This window comes from Odocoileus virginianus, chromosome 11 (assembly GCF_023699985.2).
Source record: "Odocoileus virginianus isolate 20LAN1187 ecotype Illinois chromosome 11, Ovbor_1.2, whole genome shotgun sequence".
Classification (NCBI taxonomy): Eukaryota; Metazoa; Chordata; class Mammalia; order Artiodactyla; family Cervidae; genus Odocoileus; species Odocoileus virginianus.
The window spans coordinates 8100836-8118963 of record NC_069684.1 but is presented as its reverse complement, the minus strand read 5'-3'; the positions used below and the strand labels follow the sequence as shown (position 1 = coordinate 8118963).

The following is an 18128-nucleotide window of genomic DNA, read 5'->3' as shown; positions in this document are numbered from 1 at the left end:
TAGCCGTATTTCCACATAAGGTTACATTCTGGGAAAGACTTGAATTCAGGGAGGAACATTATTGAACCCACTGTAAGAAGCTTGGAAAATGAGTAACAAGTGGCTTCTATCTTCAGGAAGATGTAGTTCTGATGCAGCTGGGAGACTGGCTATAGGAAACTTTAATGCAAAGTGATGGATACAGAATACTGTGAACACATGGAGGGGTGAGTGGTTGGTTGTGACTTCTGGGGGGCCTGGGAATGCTGTAGGGTGGGGGAAGTGGCAGACCTGAAGGATAACTAGTGTACCAGCTGGCAGAAATTGGGAAACTGGGCCTTCCAGGCTGAGGGACCTGTCTGAGCAGAAACAGAGATGCAAGCGTGTGTCCAGTGTGCGGGATGCCCGTGCTGCCTGGAGTGTGTGGCCAGAGGATCGCATGGCCTGTGGGCAGGGAGTCATGTGATGTGGCCTCTGGGGAGGGATGGAGAGGAGAGGAGAGGAAGTGCAGGTGGAGCACACAGAAGTATGAAAAGTGGTGGGAGCCTGGCGGTTCGTCTTCGAGAATGCCTGCCACAGAATTAGATCTTCGAGGGGTAGTGGTCCGGAGGAGGGTTCAAGGAGAGGCTGAAGCACCGTTCCTAAGGGAGCTCTAGGGGACACTGCTGGACTCAGAGGTGCTGGATGAGACGACGTCTGTGCTTCTTCTCAGCTCCAAGTTCTGTGACTACTGTGTAGAAATCTCTCTTCACTGACCGTATTTCACCTCTCATGAGTAATCAGGTTTTTGCTTCCTCTTTCCTTTCTTTCTCTCAAGCATCCTCCACCTGCCAGCCACTGAAGACCCAATAGTGAGCAAGAAGACAAAGTCACCATTTTCATCTCTTCCCTGTAGCATTAACACAAGGAGTACAGAGTTGGTTCCCCATAAATGTTGCTTTGGGTTGAATGTGAGGAAAAAATGACAAGGCAATTTTGCCCAGGGTAATGAGTTCTGCTTCAGAGTAGAGCTGCTTTGAAAGATGATTTCAGGAACCTCCTTAGGAGGAGGTGGTGAGTAGGTGGCTGCTTACTTGTGTTTGATTTCTGAGTCATCAAAAAGACTTCTTTGCCTCCTAAAATATCTCCTTCATCCAGGCTGTGGGTACTTTTAATTCCACGATTGGAGGCTGGTTTCCCTCTGTTAAAATGCAAATACCCTATGGGGAGAGGATATCCATTTACTTTCATCAGTCTACTGCACCTTAATATGTGGATTTTCTCAGCCCTTCTCATGGCAGATTTTTGAGAAAAGCACATGGAGGGAAAGGGGACACAGGAAATGAATACTGGACGTGACAAAGGTAAACTTTGTCAAAGTTAGTAGTTTGGATGAACCGCCTGGCTCTCTAGCCCCTTTTGCCTGGTCAGATCCATTATTATGTGTTGGCAGGTGTATGTTGGGCCAGAAATGATTATTTCTGTTGGGGGTTTTATGGTTACAAAACTTTTTTTTTTTTTTTGTAAGGGCTTCCCAGGTGGTGCTAGTGGTAAAGAATAATCCCTATGTCGGGAAGATTCCCTGGAGAAGGGAATGGCTACCCACTCCTCCTCTCCCATGGACAGAGGAGCCTAGCCAGGCTACAGTCCACAAGGTTGCGGAGTTGGACATGACTGAGCAACTAAAACTTTCAGTTTCACTTTTTTTTCACCGAAACCTCAATGAAATAATTTGTGTGGTAACCTGTTTGGTTTTTATTGCCAAGGCTAAGCTCCATATGGTTTGTGTGTTCACTTGCCAGAGAAGGCTAATGATAGCTGCTGTCACAAATACCCCCAGAGTTTCAGTGGCTTATATAAGAGGTTGCTTTTTTCACTGACATCACGATAGGATTCAAGCTAATTTGGGGGATGCTATATTCCACATAACCTCCAAGGGACTCAGCCCCCTTCCATGCTGTATGTCTGCCATCTTCAGTTATTGTTCAGTTGCTAAGTTGTGTCCAACTCTTTGCAACCCCATGAAATGCAGCAGGCTTCCCTGTCCTTCACTATCTCCTGGAGTTTGCTCAAACTCATGTCCACTGTGTCTGATGCCATCCAGCCATCTCATCTCTATTACCCCCTTCTCCTCCAGCCCTCAATCTTTCCCAGCATTAGGGTCTTTTCCAATGAATCAGCTCCTTGCATCAGGTAGCTAAAGTATTGGCGCTTCAGCTTCAGTCTTTCCAACAAATATTCAGGACTGATTTCCTTTAGGATTGACTTCTTTGGCCTCCTTGAAGTCCAGGGGACTCTCAAGAGTCTTCTCCAGCACCACAATTTGAAAGCATCAAGTCTCTGGCATTCAGTCTACTTAATGGTCCAACTCTCATGTTTGTACATGACCACTGGAAAAACCATAGCTTTGACTAGATGGACATTTGTCAGCAAAGTGCTGTCTCTGCTTTTTAATACACTGTCTAGGTTGATCATAGCTTTTCTTCCAAGGAGCAAGCGTCTTTTAATTTCATGGCTGCAGTCACCATCCACAGTGATTTTAGAGCCCAAGAAAATAAAATCTGTCACTGTTTCCACTTTTTACCTATCTGTTTATCATGAAGTGATAGGACCAGATACCAGATATCTTAGGTTTTTGAGCACCTGACCTCAAAGAAGGCATGCCCTGGGGAAGAGAGAACTTGTAGAGAAAGTATTCTTACATTTAGCTCTTTGACATGGAAGTGACGCTTCTTTTTTTTTTTTTCATTTATTTTTATTAGTTGGAGGCTAATTACTTTACAATATTGTAGTGGGTTTTGTCATACATTGACATGAATCAGCCATGGAGTTACATGTATTCCCCATCCCGATCCCCCCTCCCACCTCCTCCTCTACCCGATCCCTCTGGGTCTTCCCAGTGCACCAGGCCCGAGCATTTGTCTCATGCATCCAACCTGGGCTGGTGATCTGTTTCACCCTAGATAATATACATGTTTCGATGCTGTTCTCTCTAAACATCCCACCCTCGCCTTCTCCCACAGAGTCCAAAATTCTGTTCTGTACATCTGAGTCTCTTTTTCTGTTTTGCATATAGGGTTATCATTACCATCTTTCTAAATTCCATATATATGTGTTAGCATGCTGTAATGTTCTTTATCTTTCTGGCTTACTTCACTCTGTATAATGGGCTCCAGTTTCATCCATCTCATTAGAACTGATTCAAATGAATATTCTTTTTAATGGTTGAGTAATATTCCATGGTGTATATGTACCACAGCTTCCTTATCCATTCGTCTGCTGATGGGCATCTAGGTTGCTTCCATGTCCTGGCTATTATAAACAGTGCTGCAATGAACATTGGGGTGCACGTGTCTCTTGTGGTTTCCTTGGTGTGTATGCCCAGGAGTGGGATTGATGGGTCATATGGCAGTTCTATTTCCAGCTCTTTAAGAAATCTCCACACTGTTTTCCATAGTGGCTGTACTAATTTGCATTCCCACCAACAGTGTAAGAGGGTTCCCTTTTCTCCACACCCTCTCCAGCATTTATTGCTTGTAGACTTTTGGATAGCAGCCATCCTGACTGGAGTGTAATGGTACCTCATTGTGGTTTTGATTTGCATTTCTCTGGTAATAAGTGATGTTGAGCATTTTTCATGTGTTTGTTAGCCATCTGTATGTCTTCTTTGGAGAAATGTCTGTTTAGTTCTTTGGACCATTTTTTGATTGGGTCATTTACTTTTCTGGAATTGAGCTGCAGGAGTTGCTTGTATATTTTTGAGATTAATCCTCTGTTGCTTCATTTGCTATTATTTTCTCCCAATCTGAGGGCTGTCTTTTCACCTTGCTTATAGTTTCCTTTGTTGTGCAAAAGCTTTTAAGTTTCATTAGGTCCCATTTGTTTATTTTTGCTTTTATTTCCAATATTCTGGGAGGTTGGTCATAGAGGATCCTGCTGTGATTTATGTCAGAGAGGGTTTTGCCTATGTTCTCCTCTAGGAGTTTTATAGTTTCTGGTCTTACATTTAGATCTTTAATCCATTTTGAGTTTATTTTTGTGTATGGTGTTAGAAAGTGTTCTAGTTTCATTCTTTTACAAGTGGTTGACCAGTTCTCCCAGCACCACTTGTTAAAGAGGTTGTCTTTTTTCCATTGTATATCCTTGCCTCCTTGGTCGAAGATAAGGTGTCCATAGGTTCGTGGATTTATCTCTGGGCTTTCTATTCTGTTCCGTTGATCTATATTTCTGTCTTTGTGCCAGTACCATACTGTCTTGATGACTGTGGCTTTATAGTATAGTCTGAAGTCAGGCAGGTTGATTCCTCCAGTTCCATTCTTCTTTCTCAAGATTACTTTGGCTATTCGAGGTTCTTTGTATTTCCATACAAATTGTGAAATTATTTGTTCTAGTTCTGTGAAAAATACCGTTGGTAGTTTAATAGGGATTGCATTGAATCTATAGATTGCTTTGGGAAGTATAGCCATTTTGACAATATTGATTCTTCCAATCAATGAACACAGTATGTTTCTCCGTCTGTTTGTGGGAAGTGACACTTCTTATACCTCGAATTCCATTGGCTGGACCTGGTTCCAGAGACCTACCCAGATGGAAAGAGGCTGGGAAATGTGGTTAGCTGTGTGTCCAGGAGGAGGAAACTTTTATGTGTTTTCCTTCTGTCTGTGACATAACCTGATCCTTCAGTGTTGTTATTAAGGGTTTGGAGGACCAAAGAGGAAGCAGTGACCTGGAAACTGCCCAGTGCTTAGAGTAGTGACAAGTCATTCACTCTGTTCGGTGAAGGGCATCGTTCTGCTGTTAGATTTTTGCTGTGTAAGGGAGACCAAAGTCTTCATTCAAAGAAATGTCTTCATGCTGTTTATTTGCTTTTTAATAGAATTTGGAAAATTTTAATGGAAATCTCCTTTCCCTGCACCTTGGAATCACTTTGGAAAGGGCGTTTTGAGATTTGAATGGTATAGCTTCTGTAATGTGTTTCAGCTCCCTTAGGAGATACGAAAGAGTATGTTAGCCTGTGGAGAAGGTGTAGAGCTCCTCCCGTCCACCTCCCGCATTGTCTAGACGGGAGAACTGAGAGGTAACTGCATGGTCCAAATTTACGCAGCAAGTTAGTGACTACCTGGGTGGTAGACCCCATTTTAAAGATTTCTACACTGGTGTTCCTGCCCTACGACAGTGCTGTTCCCTAGAGAACTGTTTGGAGAATAGCCCTATCCCGGTGGGATTTGAAGGAGGAGGCTTTAAGCAGGTGAAATCAGAAGGCTCCTTCTGGTTTTGAGATTCCTTGATTGACTGAGGTTTTAAGTATATTTTGTCTGGCCGTATCCTTGACCTGACCGAAGTGTTGTAACCTTCCAACAGTTTGTAACTTTCCTGGGAAAACAGAAATCTCAGATCTTGATTCTTTTCAATTGTTCCTTTATTTTTATCTTAAAAAATTATATGTTCTTTAAATATATTTTTGTAATTGTAAAGGTAACAATTTTTAATTATAGAAGTTAAGGCAATATATGCAAGTGTAACAAAAATATATACAAAATGTAAAAAAAATTGCCTGTAATTCTATAACTTGACAGTGTAGCAATTATCCCTATTAATGTTTTCTGTCTTTCCATGTGTGTTTCCTGACCATTTTTCAATATGAAATAAATATGCAACTCTAGAAATATTTCATATTACTTAATATGAAATATTACACAACCCTTAATATTGCTTTAAAATGAATAGTATGGAAAATGCTCATATTTGTATACATACATACAATATAATTAGAATGAAATTCAAATTTTATTTTGTTTTATATTCTTTTTATTTTAGCCTTTTATTTGCTTTTTAAAGGATGTAGGAAAAAGCTAATGGAAATCCTCCTTCTGTATATGTTGGAATAAAATTCTTATTACATTGTATCTAAGCATACAAGTATATATGGGCATTTCTCTATATCATGACTTATTTTGAAGCGATGTTGTAAGGGTTGCATACTACTGCATTCCATGGGGTACCTTGCTGAAGGAAGCCTCTTGGGAGGTGGCGGGACAGAGTTGGTGCTCTCTCTATTCTCGGCCCTGACCCTGTGCCCCTCTTCCCCCAGGGCATCAGCAGCCTGTTCAGCTCTCTGAAAGTTGTCAGGCTGCTCCGTCTGGGACGAGTGGCCCGGAAGCTGGACCACTACATTGAGTATGGAGCCGCCGTGCTGGTCCTGCTGGTGTGTGTGTTCGGGCTGGCCGCCCACTGGATGGCCTGCATTTGGTATAGCATCGGGGACTATGAGATCTTCGACGAGGACACCAAGACCATCCGCAACAACAGCTGGCTCTACCAGCTGGCCATGGACACTGGTACCCCTTACCAGTTTAACGGGTCCGGCTCAGGGAAGTGGGAAGGGGGTCCCAGCAAGAATTCCGTCTACATCTCCTCGTTGTATTTCACCATGACCAGCCTCACCAGCGTGGGCTTTGGGAACATCGCCCCGTCCACAGACATTGAGAAGATCTTTGCCGTGGCCATCATGATGATTGGCTGTAAGTATCGCAGTGACTGGGCAAGGGGTGGGGACATTAAGTTTGTCCGTCCTTTCAGTTAGCTGGAAATAGGGCAGTAGCTACAGTGCCAGTGGGATCGGGGTGTTACGGCTTAAAATAAGGGAGGGTTTTTGTTGTTGTTTTTTTTAAAGACTAGCTTTATAGCTTTCCTATTAATTTAAACAGTATATATTTACTGCACAGAAATTCAGAAAATAACAAAAGAGCACAAAGTAGAAACTAATGACTAACTATACATAATTCTATTTCTTAAAATTGCTGTTAACTTTTGGTGTTTCCCTTAGAGATTTTTGTCTATCCATATCTGAACACACGGATAACACATTTTAATAGTTAAAATGAGATCATACTATACATTTTGGTATACTTCTTGTTCACAGAACAGTGAATTGTGGAAGTTTTTCCATGGCAATTTAAAAATAACTCTAGATTGCACAGTTCAGTGTGGTACTAGAGAAAGAATGCATGAAAACAAAATCTGAAGTATCTTATTAATAACCTTTGGTATTGATTATATCTAGAAATAATAATGGTTTTGCCAGAGTGGATTAAGTAAAATATTCTAGTACAATAGTTTCATATATACTTTTACTTTTTAATGCAAATCCTAGGAAAATTTTAAATCTTATTTATACAGAATAGTGCTGATCTAGATCAACATTTTTGATGTCTACGTGGTGATTGAGAGATTTTTCTAAATCCAAAAGAAAAAAACCTACAGGAAGAAAACAGCTCTTGTTCAGTTGAGAAGTAATGGGGTTTTGGATTAACTTCACTGGACTGAAAAACAGAAACAGCCCTGTTTCTTGAGGAAAGTACACTCAGTCCTCTGTATCCATGGATTTTGCATCCTTGCCTTCAAACAACCATGGATTGAAAATATTAAAAGAGAAAATTCCAGAAAATTCATGAGCCTTAAATTTGCCACATGCGGGCAATTATTTACATAGCATTTACATTGTACTTGGTACTGTAAGTATCTAGGGATCACTTAAAGTACATGGGAGGCTGTGTGTAGGTTATATACAAATACTATGCCATTTTATATGAGGGACTTAAAAATCTGTTGGTTTTCGTATCTTCTAATGAATTGGTCCTGGAACCAATTCCCTTTGGACAGAGGGGTGAAAATGAGAGTCACTCAGTTGTGTCCAACTCTTCGTGACCCCATGGACTACATAGTCTATGGGATTCTCCAGGCCCAAATACTAGAGTGGGTAGCCATTCCCTTCTCCAGGGGATCTTCTCCATCCAGGAATTGAACCAGGGTCTCCTGCTTTGCAGGCAGATTCTTTACCAACTGAGCTACTAGGGAAGCCCTTAAGTTTTAAATGCTTAACCATTGACCATTTTGTAGCTGTTGCCAGTATTACCAAGTCTGGAAACGGCCTTGGGTTATAAACAACAATGAACTCCCCTCACTAAAGGGAGTCTTAGGGAAGACTAGGCCTAACTGGGCTGGGGAAAGCACGTGAACTTGAGTGGATCAGACTCATTGTGAACCTACCAAATGCACCCTGTTGGTGCTTCCATGACACATTGTGGTGTGAGAGAGGACAGACCTCTGGTGGAGCATGGGTTTGGATGGTAGACTGGTCACAGGTGATGAAGCTGGGCCCTAGTTCCAGCTGGCAGAAACCCTTCTGCTTGATGTGCTTCTTCAGGGTGGAGTTGACATCTTGTTACACCAACCGGGGGATTCTAAGACCAGGGAAACTGAGGCTTCAGTTTGTCTGGCTTTGTCCAGCCCATCCGTGATCCAGGGACCCCTTGGCAAGTGGCTTTTGTTACCCCTTTTGTCCCATTTGCAGCTTGCCTCCTTTTTATTTGCCATCATCTCATCATGTCTGATGTACTCCTTTCCTAAAAGCCCCTCTGCCATACCCAGAGCCCGGCTCTGTGTGCTTGTTGAATGCGTCTAAGGCTTAGCTGGTTTGTGGGAAGTGTGTGCTGGGGAACTTTTGGGTCCGCTCTTTTTTTAAAATGGGTTTTAATAGAGATGATTGCCTGACCATGGGGAGCAACATTAAGTATCTGTGGGTGGCTAATTGCTTTAGCTTGATTAGAACTCGAGGTGCTTTCTCATGTCTTGTAAAAGGATTTAAGATCTTTGCTCTTCTAGAACTATTTCAGCCTTAACATCTCTTAGTTTTCTAGGCAGTGCTTGCAGCATTTTGTGAACCTTGGGGCACCAGTAAACAACCAGATGCACCGTGCTCCGGGCACAATTTCTGTCTCTTAAAGGGAAGATGAGATGCTCTGTCAATCGAAATACTTCATTATATGCATTACAGAAAATTTGCTGAGAGTGGTCAGTTAGAAAATAGGCTCCATTTCATGAGCTCCCTGAAGGCTTTCAAATATGAGGAGACTTCCTTGCAACTTTTTACCTGGAAGAAAAGGTAAGAAAACAGCTCTGGTGGCATATAAGGATAAACTGTTTTTCCAAAGGCATTCTTCTCCAGAGACAATAATTTCCTGGGTATAGTCTCTAAGGAAAACCCAAACAATTGTCATCACCTCTTTTTTCTCCCCACCTTTTCAAAGCTTTGTAGTGTTTCCATTTCTTTTTTTTAAGTGTAATACACAGGCAGTCACCTCTGCAATATGCCCCAAGTATGATATTTAGGTAGGCAAGTCTGCTTAATTGTTACTTTGTTTCCCGATCACTTCCTGTTTGCCAGGTGCTGTGCTAAATATTCTATGTGCAAATCTCTTGTTTGCAACAACTGTATGCCGTAGAGATTAAGTACATCTTACAAGGAATTGGAAGCTTGGAGAAGTTAAGTCCTTTGCCAAGAATGCATGGCTAGTACCTAGGAAAGACAGGATTTGTGTCTGGGACTCTGAATTAAAAGCCCAGCTCTTCCCACTGTGCCCGCTTGCCATGGCGTGGACTGAGAACACAGACCTCATCAGCCTGTCCTCTCTGGCACACCACTCACACTTTGAAAATTCTCTCCATAAACTTGAACAAGCCAGCGGTTTCTACAGTAGGAAGCTTTTGTGCACTTGCCTGTTGTTTTAATTTAAGAACAAGTTTACGGTAGAAACTCGGGGGACCAGGTGCTTCAGACACCAACCATTTTTTCAGCAACCTGTCACTTACAGTTACAGCTGTTCCCCTTTCCGTGTGACATGTCTGACAAATTCTTGTGCTAACAACAAAGTTATTGCCCTCTGTGTAATGCGCTGGTAATTATCCTTGTAAACTCACATTCCAGACAACCTTTGTTCAGGAGAGCTGCTGAGGTCTTAGTCGATTTACGGGGCTCTCTTTTATCTTGCTTTGCCTGTGTGCACGTGTCTGCACGTGCGTCCTTACTGCATGGCTCCCGGGATTGGATGACCCCAGAACTGGGATCTCGGGTAACAGGAAGCACTCACCGCACCCTGCATTTATGCTCCAGGGTCAGTGCCTCCCTCCCCAGTCCCCCTCAAATCAGACTAGCATTCTTCAGGGGGAGTAGAGGGAAATAAAGCCAATGAGCTTTGAAGTACTAGTAACATTGTGATTTTCTCCTTTTTGCTTTGAGTTTTATATGCATCGGTAATAGTATTTCTTGGTTATTTTGTTGCCACGTATTAACCATAATATAGATTATCCAGAAGGCTTCCGTTGCTTCTCCTCTTTGTTCTCTGTCACTGAATATCTTATTGTAACTTAGCTAATTCCCCAGAGGCTGCCAGGAAGCAGGAAAACAAAGTATTTTCAAGTTTGCTCACGCTTCTCATTCTGATTTTTAAAAATTGCAATAGAAAAGGAGAAGACTTGGCTAAAGTGAACACTTGTGATTATCTCTGGATGTCGGTGAAGTGGTGTGTCCACCTTCCTGGTTTTATGTCTAACTTGCAGGTCTTGACCTGGGGTGGGGGCAAGCCAGCCCTGCCCTGATCCCCTTGCCTTCCTGAATAGGTCTTCAGTGGTCTCCTGCAAGGCTCACCCTGTGGGGTGATGGGTGGACCCCCTCTTTTGCGTGTGTGGTTCACCTGTGTGCTGATGCTGAGAGAAGCACAAGGCCCCTCTGGCCCTCGGGGTGACATTTGGGAGAGGTGACCTCATTTAGCAGCCACATACCGAGTGCCTCCCTCGACAGAGCTCTGAGGATGGGGAGGGTCTCTGCAGGTGGCGCTCCCGGGAGTCCGAGGTCTGGGAGGGTTGGGTGCTGGGGGTTGTGGCCCTGTAGCCCACCACCCAGTGAGTAGGGCCTGGAGACAGAGCCTTCACTGTGGGCTGAGTCCTCCTGGGGCTTCTGAGGGACCCCTCAGGGGGATTGTCAGGGATGAGGGGAGAGCCCCTCTGTCTTGGGGTCTCAGTCTCAGTTAGGGGCATGACTGTGTCTGGGCGAAACTCTTCCAGGGAGAATTTGACGGTGAAGCGACAGTTCTCATTTTCTTAACAGGGGCTTTGCACTTTTCTGATTCTCTCATAATGTCATTGCTGTCATCCTGTCATTGTAATTAAGCCACATTCATTTCCTTTCTCTCTGATAATGGCAGGGGGTCTAGACATCATGCTCCTACTCCAGACGGTCTCCACCCCTCCCAAGCCCAGCCCTGGTGTTCTGTCTTGCATATTTTCCCCCTGTCCTCCTCCACCTCAGCTCCTTAGATCCAGAGCAGAATCTGAGTGCTGACTGGACGTTCGCGAGCATCTGTTGAGTCCACAGCAGCGCTTCCTAGTTCTGCTGGGCTGGATCTCATCCTGTTCAGGGCTTTAGTCAACCTCTGCCCACTCCCTCCCCTGGGTGGGGGCTGAGAACTCCAAGAGAGTTATTGGACTCAACCATAGTGTTTCCATACATCACCTTCTTTCTTGGCAGGAAGGGACACTAGCAACCTGTACCCTTCACAGTTTGACCCGACTACCACCACCCAGGCGGTATGCTTTATGGCCCCTTTTCAGCTTAGATTGTTATTTGCAAGCAAATAGGGACTTTACCCTGGCTCCTTCAGGATTTTATTTAAGCATTCTTATTTCTTTTCATTCTCCTTTGTGGAATATGCGTTTTTGCACTCTATGCCCTTATACTGGTTTTTCAGAAAAGATTGGGCACATCTCCCTGGAGGCTGTAAGATGCTCTTAAGAGACTTCAAAGACATACCAGACTCTTAAGAAAATATTTATGGTCTTGTTGAATCTGAACCCTTGAGAAAGTTCTGGAGTTTTAGAAATGATGTTCAGTGCTACTGGCAAAACTTCTTTATTAGTTAGGATATAGGTTTAGTTGCTGGACAGAGATGGGGCATATGTTTCCTAAATGTGTAGGGCTGGACTGACTGCTCTGCAGTTATCAAAGCCCAGGTTTCTCTGCTGAATTAAATACATGACTTCCATACTGGGATCCCATATGGCCATTCTAGCTTTGGCCGTATGTTCTTTCTCCAGAAAATAGGAGGGTGGGGTGGGACGGGGGTGGACCTGAACACTCTTCCTGAGCTCCCTGAACTGTTTTTCTTTTGAGGACAAGACTAGGAAGTTGTGCATGTTATCTTTGTTCATATCACTTGGTAACCTGGCCACATGCCTAGCTGCAAAGGAGGCTGGGAAATGTAGTCTTCTTCCGGGTGGTCATGCATCCAGATAGGAATGCAGTGATATAGATCAGGAACACAGTTAGTGAAGGATGGCCAGCGCTGTGTGTCTATCTCAGCCTTTCTCCCTCTCCTCTTCTCCCCTCAACTGATACCAGCAAACATTAGCCCTCTATGACAGGTAGGTCTCGTTGGAACTTCATCCCTGAATTGCTAGTTGAGAGGTTTGGGTTCAAGTCCTCAATAGTTTGTACCTCTCTGCTTTAGTCTGTACCTTTCATTTCCTGTGGGTTAGAGGTAAGAAGCTCTCCTGACCATCACTTAGTTCTCACTTCAACTAAATGAGATAATGACATAGGGTAGCTCTTTGAAAAATTGAAATCTACATTCAGACCTCCTGGTTTTCTTGTTAATAACAGCGATCCTTTCTTGCTCATTCCAGTTATTTTTCCTTCCTGTTCTTACAAAAAAAGAAAATAATTCCTCCCTTCTCAGGAACATGGGACTGCTGTTTAATTTCATTTTAGGTTTATGCTCATTTTGGGAAATGGGGCAGTGGCCAGAGTGCTATGGCAGAAATAGCTGTTCATTTCACATTTATTCTTAGAGATTTTTTTTTTTCTTAGCTAGCAAATCAGTTTTTTTGTTCCCTCTAGACCCTGATTATTTAAAAAGCTCTATCTACCATTCTGCATTTCAGGTGGACCTCTCTGTCTCTAACAGAACCTTGAGCTTTCTGTCCCCTGCATCCCTGCCCGCTCTTCTCCAGACCATCACTGCTTATTACCTCCCTGTTCTTAGCCCTTCATTGTCATCATACTCTTTAAAGCTGATGGACCCTGCTTTGGGTTTACTTACCTGCACTTAGAATCACACTGCTCTGTAACATTCTTACCACTTCAGAGTTATCTTTGTTGTCTTGAGTATATTTCTGTCTCTAGGCTCCCAGAGGGTGGGACCTTTGGGTGTCTCTGCCCTTTCACATCTCCTCTGTGTCTGGGCACATGCTGTTGGAATGTGAGAAAAAGCAGAAACTTTGGAACCAACCAGTTCTTTACTATTTAAAATTTTTTTAAAATTTAAGTATAGTTGATTTACAATGTGCCAATCTCTGCCATATAGCAAAGCGACACAGTTATACACATACACACATGTGCGTGCTAAGTCACTTCAGTTGTGTTCCACTCTGCGACCCTACAGATTATATAGCCCGCCAGGCTCCTCTGTACATAGGATTCTCCAGGCAAGAAAACAGAGGGGGTTGCCATCCTTTCCTCCAGGGGATTTTCCCGACCCAGGGATTGAACCTGCATCTCTTTCATCTCCTGCATTGGCAAGTGAGTTTTTTTTTACCATTAGCACCACCTGGAAAGCCTAATCTCTACTGTACGGCAAAGTGACTCAGATAAACACATACTTTAAAAAAATTATTTTCCATTATGGTTTATCACAGAATATTTACTATGGTTCCCATTAGTTCTTGTTTATCCATCCTACATTATACTAGTTTCCATCCATCCCTCTCCCCCGCTGCCTGCCCCTTGGCAACCACAGGCCTATTCTCTTTGTGAGTCTGTTTCTGTTTCCTAGGTAGGTTCATCTGTGCTGTATTTTAAATTCCACATATAAGTGATATCATATGATACTAGTCTTTCTGACTTACTTCACTTAGTATGATAATATCTAATTGCATAGAACTCTACTCTTGATTAATGCTTTGACCATAGCCGTTTCCTCCATTGAAAATGGACAAACCATAAATGGAAAAAAAAAAAGATTGGGGGAAATAGAAACAACTCTTAAAAAAAAAAAAAAAGAAAATGGACAAACCACCCTCTCCTTGATCATATTTTCAGGATGAGAAAACATAAAATGATGCCACGTACCTAGCACGGTGCATCACACCTGGGTGTTCTCATAATGGCAGTTTCTCCCTGGCCCTCTTTTCCCTCCCTTGCAGCATGTTTCTAGCACTCATCCAACATGACTTTTCTCTATCCTCTGTTAGCTCTTTCGGTGTGCTCTGCTTTATACAGATTTGAACTTGCATAAAATATCAGGTGCATTGCTGTATTTAAAGTACAGGCCATTAAAATATGTGTATCTGGATGCGAGTTTCCTAGATATAAAGCTTCTCTTAAAAAAAAAAAAAATGGCCCGACTGCAGAGCAAGTTAGGGGAAGCTCTTAAAGCAGGAGAGAGTCATTTGTGTGATCAGGAAGCATCACCTTCCAGAGCTGACGGGCAGGATTTTCGCTGGGCGGGAGGTGGTACCACATGGAGTGTTAGTGTTCTCCCCCGAGGAGAGAAGGGACTGGAAACTCTCATGCACGGAACACCAAGACCTGCCAGTGTCATGCTGGGAACTTCACTCAACAGCCTCATACGTCGGCTCTCTTATTCCTGTTTCGTAGATAAGAAAACCAAGGTTCAGAAACAGAAAGTATTAAGTTATCTGAGGTTGCAGTTTAAGAGGTCGCTTAACTGGGCTTTGAACGGAGTTTTATCCAACATCAAAGTTTCATTTTGTTGCTTCTGTTGCTGATTTATTTTGGGATGTCAGTGGGGGAAAATGTTCTCTTCAGAGTGTATGTTGTTGAGGGCAGGGAAAAATGTTGTCAAGAGAAAGGGGCTGTGGAAGAATTGCAGAAAGGGGGTGCTTTTTCTGGTGCCTGCATGCTAAGTTGCTTCAGTCGTGTCTGACTCTTTGTGACCCTATGGACTGTGGCCCGTCACGCTTCTCTGTCCCTGGGATTCTCCAGGCGAGAATGCTGGAGAGGGTTGCCGTGCTCTCCTCCGGGGCTTCTTCCTGACTCAGGGATTGAACCCACGTCTCTTATATCTCCTGCATTGGCAGGGGGGTTCTTTACCCCTAGCTCCACCTGGGAAGCCCGCTTTTCTGGAAGCCTTGTCTGTAATCTCGAATGATAATTATGGTGACAAAATACCTGATGTGTGTTGTGGGAAGACATGACCCGTGTTCATCACTGGAATACTGCACTGAGAGAAGCATTTACGACAGAGGTCTTGGATCTTAGGAAACTCTGCCAGTGGGAAGCCAACTGGATGGGGGGTATTGTCTCTGACCTTGTGGCTGCCCATATCATTTGCAAAATCCTTTTCTTTCTCTTTTCAAATATTTCCATCCAAGTGGGAGCTATCCTGTGGAGATGTTGCTGCAGTCGAGGCTTTTGTTTCTATTTTGTTTCTGTGACTATTCTTTGAGATTCTCTACCCCATGGGACAGGTAGTATTCTCTTCATGGTTTTTTGGGGGGGGATAAGGAAATTGTGGAGTAAGCCGTTGACGGTCACGTAGCTGGTTAGAAGCAAGGCTGGGCGCAGGCCCGCATCGTTGCCCCAGCTCAGCGCTCCCCACATCCTAGATCACCATGGCAGCGGCTGGTGCTGGCGGCCCCGGATCACAGGTTATGCCAGTAGACTGCGGCAGCTGGCTCCTTCGTGGGATGTCCTCGGAGTCTGATGAGAAGAGGTGAGGGTGGGTGAAGGGTGCTTTACCTCTATTCTGTTTTCAGCCGAGGAACCCGACTCATCAAGTCTCACACCTCTTCAGCTGCTTTTTATCCAGCCTTTGTTGTGGCTCTCAAATGCGAGGCTGACAACTACAGACAGCTCCAGCGAAATCACACAGAGGAGGAGACATGTTCCTTCTTTAAAATTAGTCAGGAGAAAAGCTCACCAGGGAGATGTTTTCTAAAAAATACATGAACAAGTATGGTCCCTGAGAAGACAAACGTTAGATTTCCCTGCCAATTCCCCAGAACCTCGGTCAGTCAAGTCTGAGTACCTTTCTTTAAGAGACATTTTTGGGTGTCTACTGTGGACGGTGTAGGGCTTCCCTGATAGCTCAGTTGGCAAAGAATCCTCATGCAATGCAGGAGACCCCGGTTCAATTCCTGGGTCAGGAAGATCCCCTGGAGAAGGGAGAGGCTACCCACTCCAGTATTCTTGGGTTTCCCTTGTGGCTTAGCTGGTAAAGAATCCACCTGCAATGAGGGAGACCTGGGTTCAGTTCCTGGGTGGGAAAGATCCCCTGGAAAAGGGAAAGGGTGCCCACTCCAGTATTCTGGCCTGGAGAATTCCATGAACTTTAGATAGTCTATGGCGTTGCAAAGAGTTGGACATGACTGAGCAAAATTTCGCTTTCACTGTGTACCAGATATCACCGGTGCTGAGGATGGAGCATTGAATGAGAGATGTAGCTCTGTCCTCTCATGGCTGATGGTCTGCTGGGGGGAACCAGATCAGTAAATAAGAAATGGCTGTGAAGTGAGATGAGTCTGTACTAAGGTTGTTATGTTCAGGGGCCCCTCAGCCAGTCAGGGATCAAGTCGGGGGTCAGGGGATACATATTCCATTTATTTGGGAAGAGCTCTGGGTCGGGCTTCTCCCCAGATTTTTCTCATTGCATCTTTTCTGCAGATGTCTCCCCAGTCAGACTTCCAGTTGCCTTAGGTTCAGGGCTGTGTGAGCCATTACCTGGTCCACAGAGGGCTCAGTCAATAGTGAATGAATGCAGGGAGAGAGTTAAAATAAGGCATCGTCCCTTCCTCAGTCTGCTTATAATCTAGTTTGGGAAGCATTAATGTGAACAAGAGAAGCCGTGTGAAGCTGGAAAGCTGTGAATGTTGGTGGAATAAGTAATAGAGCCCATCTGTGCTTTCAGATTCCTGGGAGACGGTGATCATCTCTGTAAAGTGGAGGTAAGAGTGGCGTTAAGGAGATTTTGCTTGGCCAGTGGATGATGGGTAGAATCTGTGTGGCATTCAGATGGAGAGGTAGGAATTGTACTAATAATGATGTGAGCATACACTGTGTAGGGCACTTTATACATATTCTTCCTTAAGTCTCCTGACAATGCTATGTCACAGGTATTATTACCTAGTCTTCCAGGTGAGGAAACTGAGGCTTGGAGAGTTCAATTAGATTTCTCTGGGTCAACCTTAATATGACCGGTAGAGCCAGAATTGAAACCTAGGTCTCTGACTCCAGGTTCATTGTCTGTTGGCCAGTTTGCACTGCCACCCCAGGATCCTGGCCGTGGAGCAGAAGGCTGCATGGAAAACAGCACCGTCCCTTCCTGCCAAGTCGGAGAGTGAAGAGAGGAAGAAAGGCAGGAAGGAAAGGTGTGCTGGTCTGAGAGGGGCTCAGTGGCCACACTGAGCCTCCTGGCTTGTCAGCGTCTTAGGTTCCTTCCTGCAAGAGGCTAGTTACTGTTTAGGGAGCACCTCTAACAACCCATCGCATGCCAAGACATAGAGATTGCAGCAAGCAGCTGTCCGGCTGAGCTGCTGAGCTGTTGGAACATCCAGATCTCAGTCTTTTAGTATGTCATTTAGAAAGAGGCCACCTGCGTGCAGATTTTCTTTTTTACTTGGAGGATACCACCACTGATTTCTGGATTCTGTCACTCAGTTTGTTAGACTAAAGGTGCTACAGCCACAGTATTAATCAGCCTGTCTGCATCAAAGACTGTCCCCTAGTCCTGGATAGCTTGCTTCTGAAATGCTGCTGCCAGGGAAGAGACTAGATAAGGAGGATGGCTTCTGAAAGCGAATCTTCATTGCCGTCAGAATCTGTCAAGCTGCACATGCAAATGACATTAGGTCAAGAACATAATTTTAATTTCTAAAATCATGAGAGAGGCCATCACTGGACCAAAAGAGATAAACATGGGTACGAATCCTGATTCTGTGAAGCTCCAGTGAACAGGTTACTTGATTCCTGAGCCTGTTTTTTCATTTGCAAAATAGAGATGCTGCACCCTCAGTGGTATAAGCAAAAGTAGAGGGTCTTCGCTTTCAGCATGTTTCTGCCTGGGGCCCAGTCTGGAGCCCCAGATGGTGAGTTGGTTGATGGTGATGCCATTCTCCCAGCACCCTTGGTCTGCATGTTTTGCTTAGCTGTTGAGTCAGAGATGTTGGTGGGTGTTGGCAGGGGGCTAGAGGAGGAGGGGGAAGTTTTGTGTTCAAATGTGGTCTTGGAATAAGGTAGCACAATGCTTTGCACATGGAAGAGCTTGACAGGGGTTTGTTGGTGGAACTAGACATCAAGACAAAACTCTTCTGGTGAA

General features: G+C 44.2%; 1 protein-coding gene across 5 annotated transcripts in view; it reads left to right on the top strand.

Annotated features, from left to right (window-relative positions):
* KCNH1 (potassium voltage-gated channel subfamily H member 1) overlaps positions 1-18128 on the top strand; it is a 440397-nt gene that overhangs the window by 167544 nt on the left and 254725 nt on the right. For all 5 annotated transcript variants that reach the window (XR_011490223.1, XM_070473885.1, XM_070473884.1 and 2 more), the window contains exon 7: positions 6050-6479. Coding sequence is in view for 4 of the 5 variants with exons in the window: in XM_070473885.1 (XP_070329986.1) it covers positions 6050-6479 (430 nt within the window). In the remaining variant the exon portion in view is untranslated. The remainder of the gene's footprint in view (positions 1-6049; positions 6480-18128) is intronic.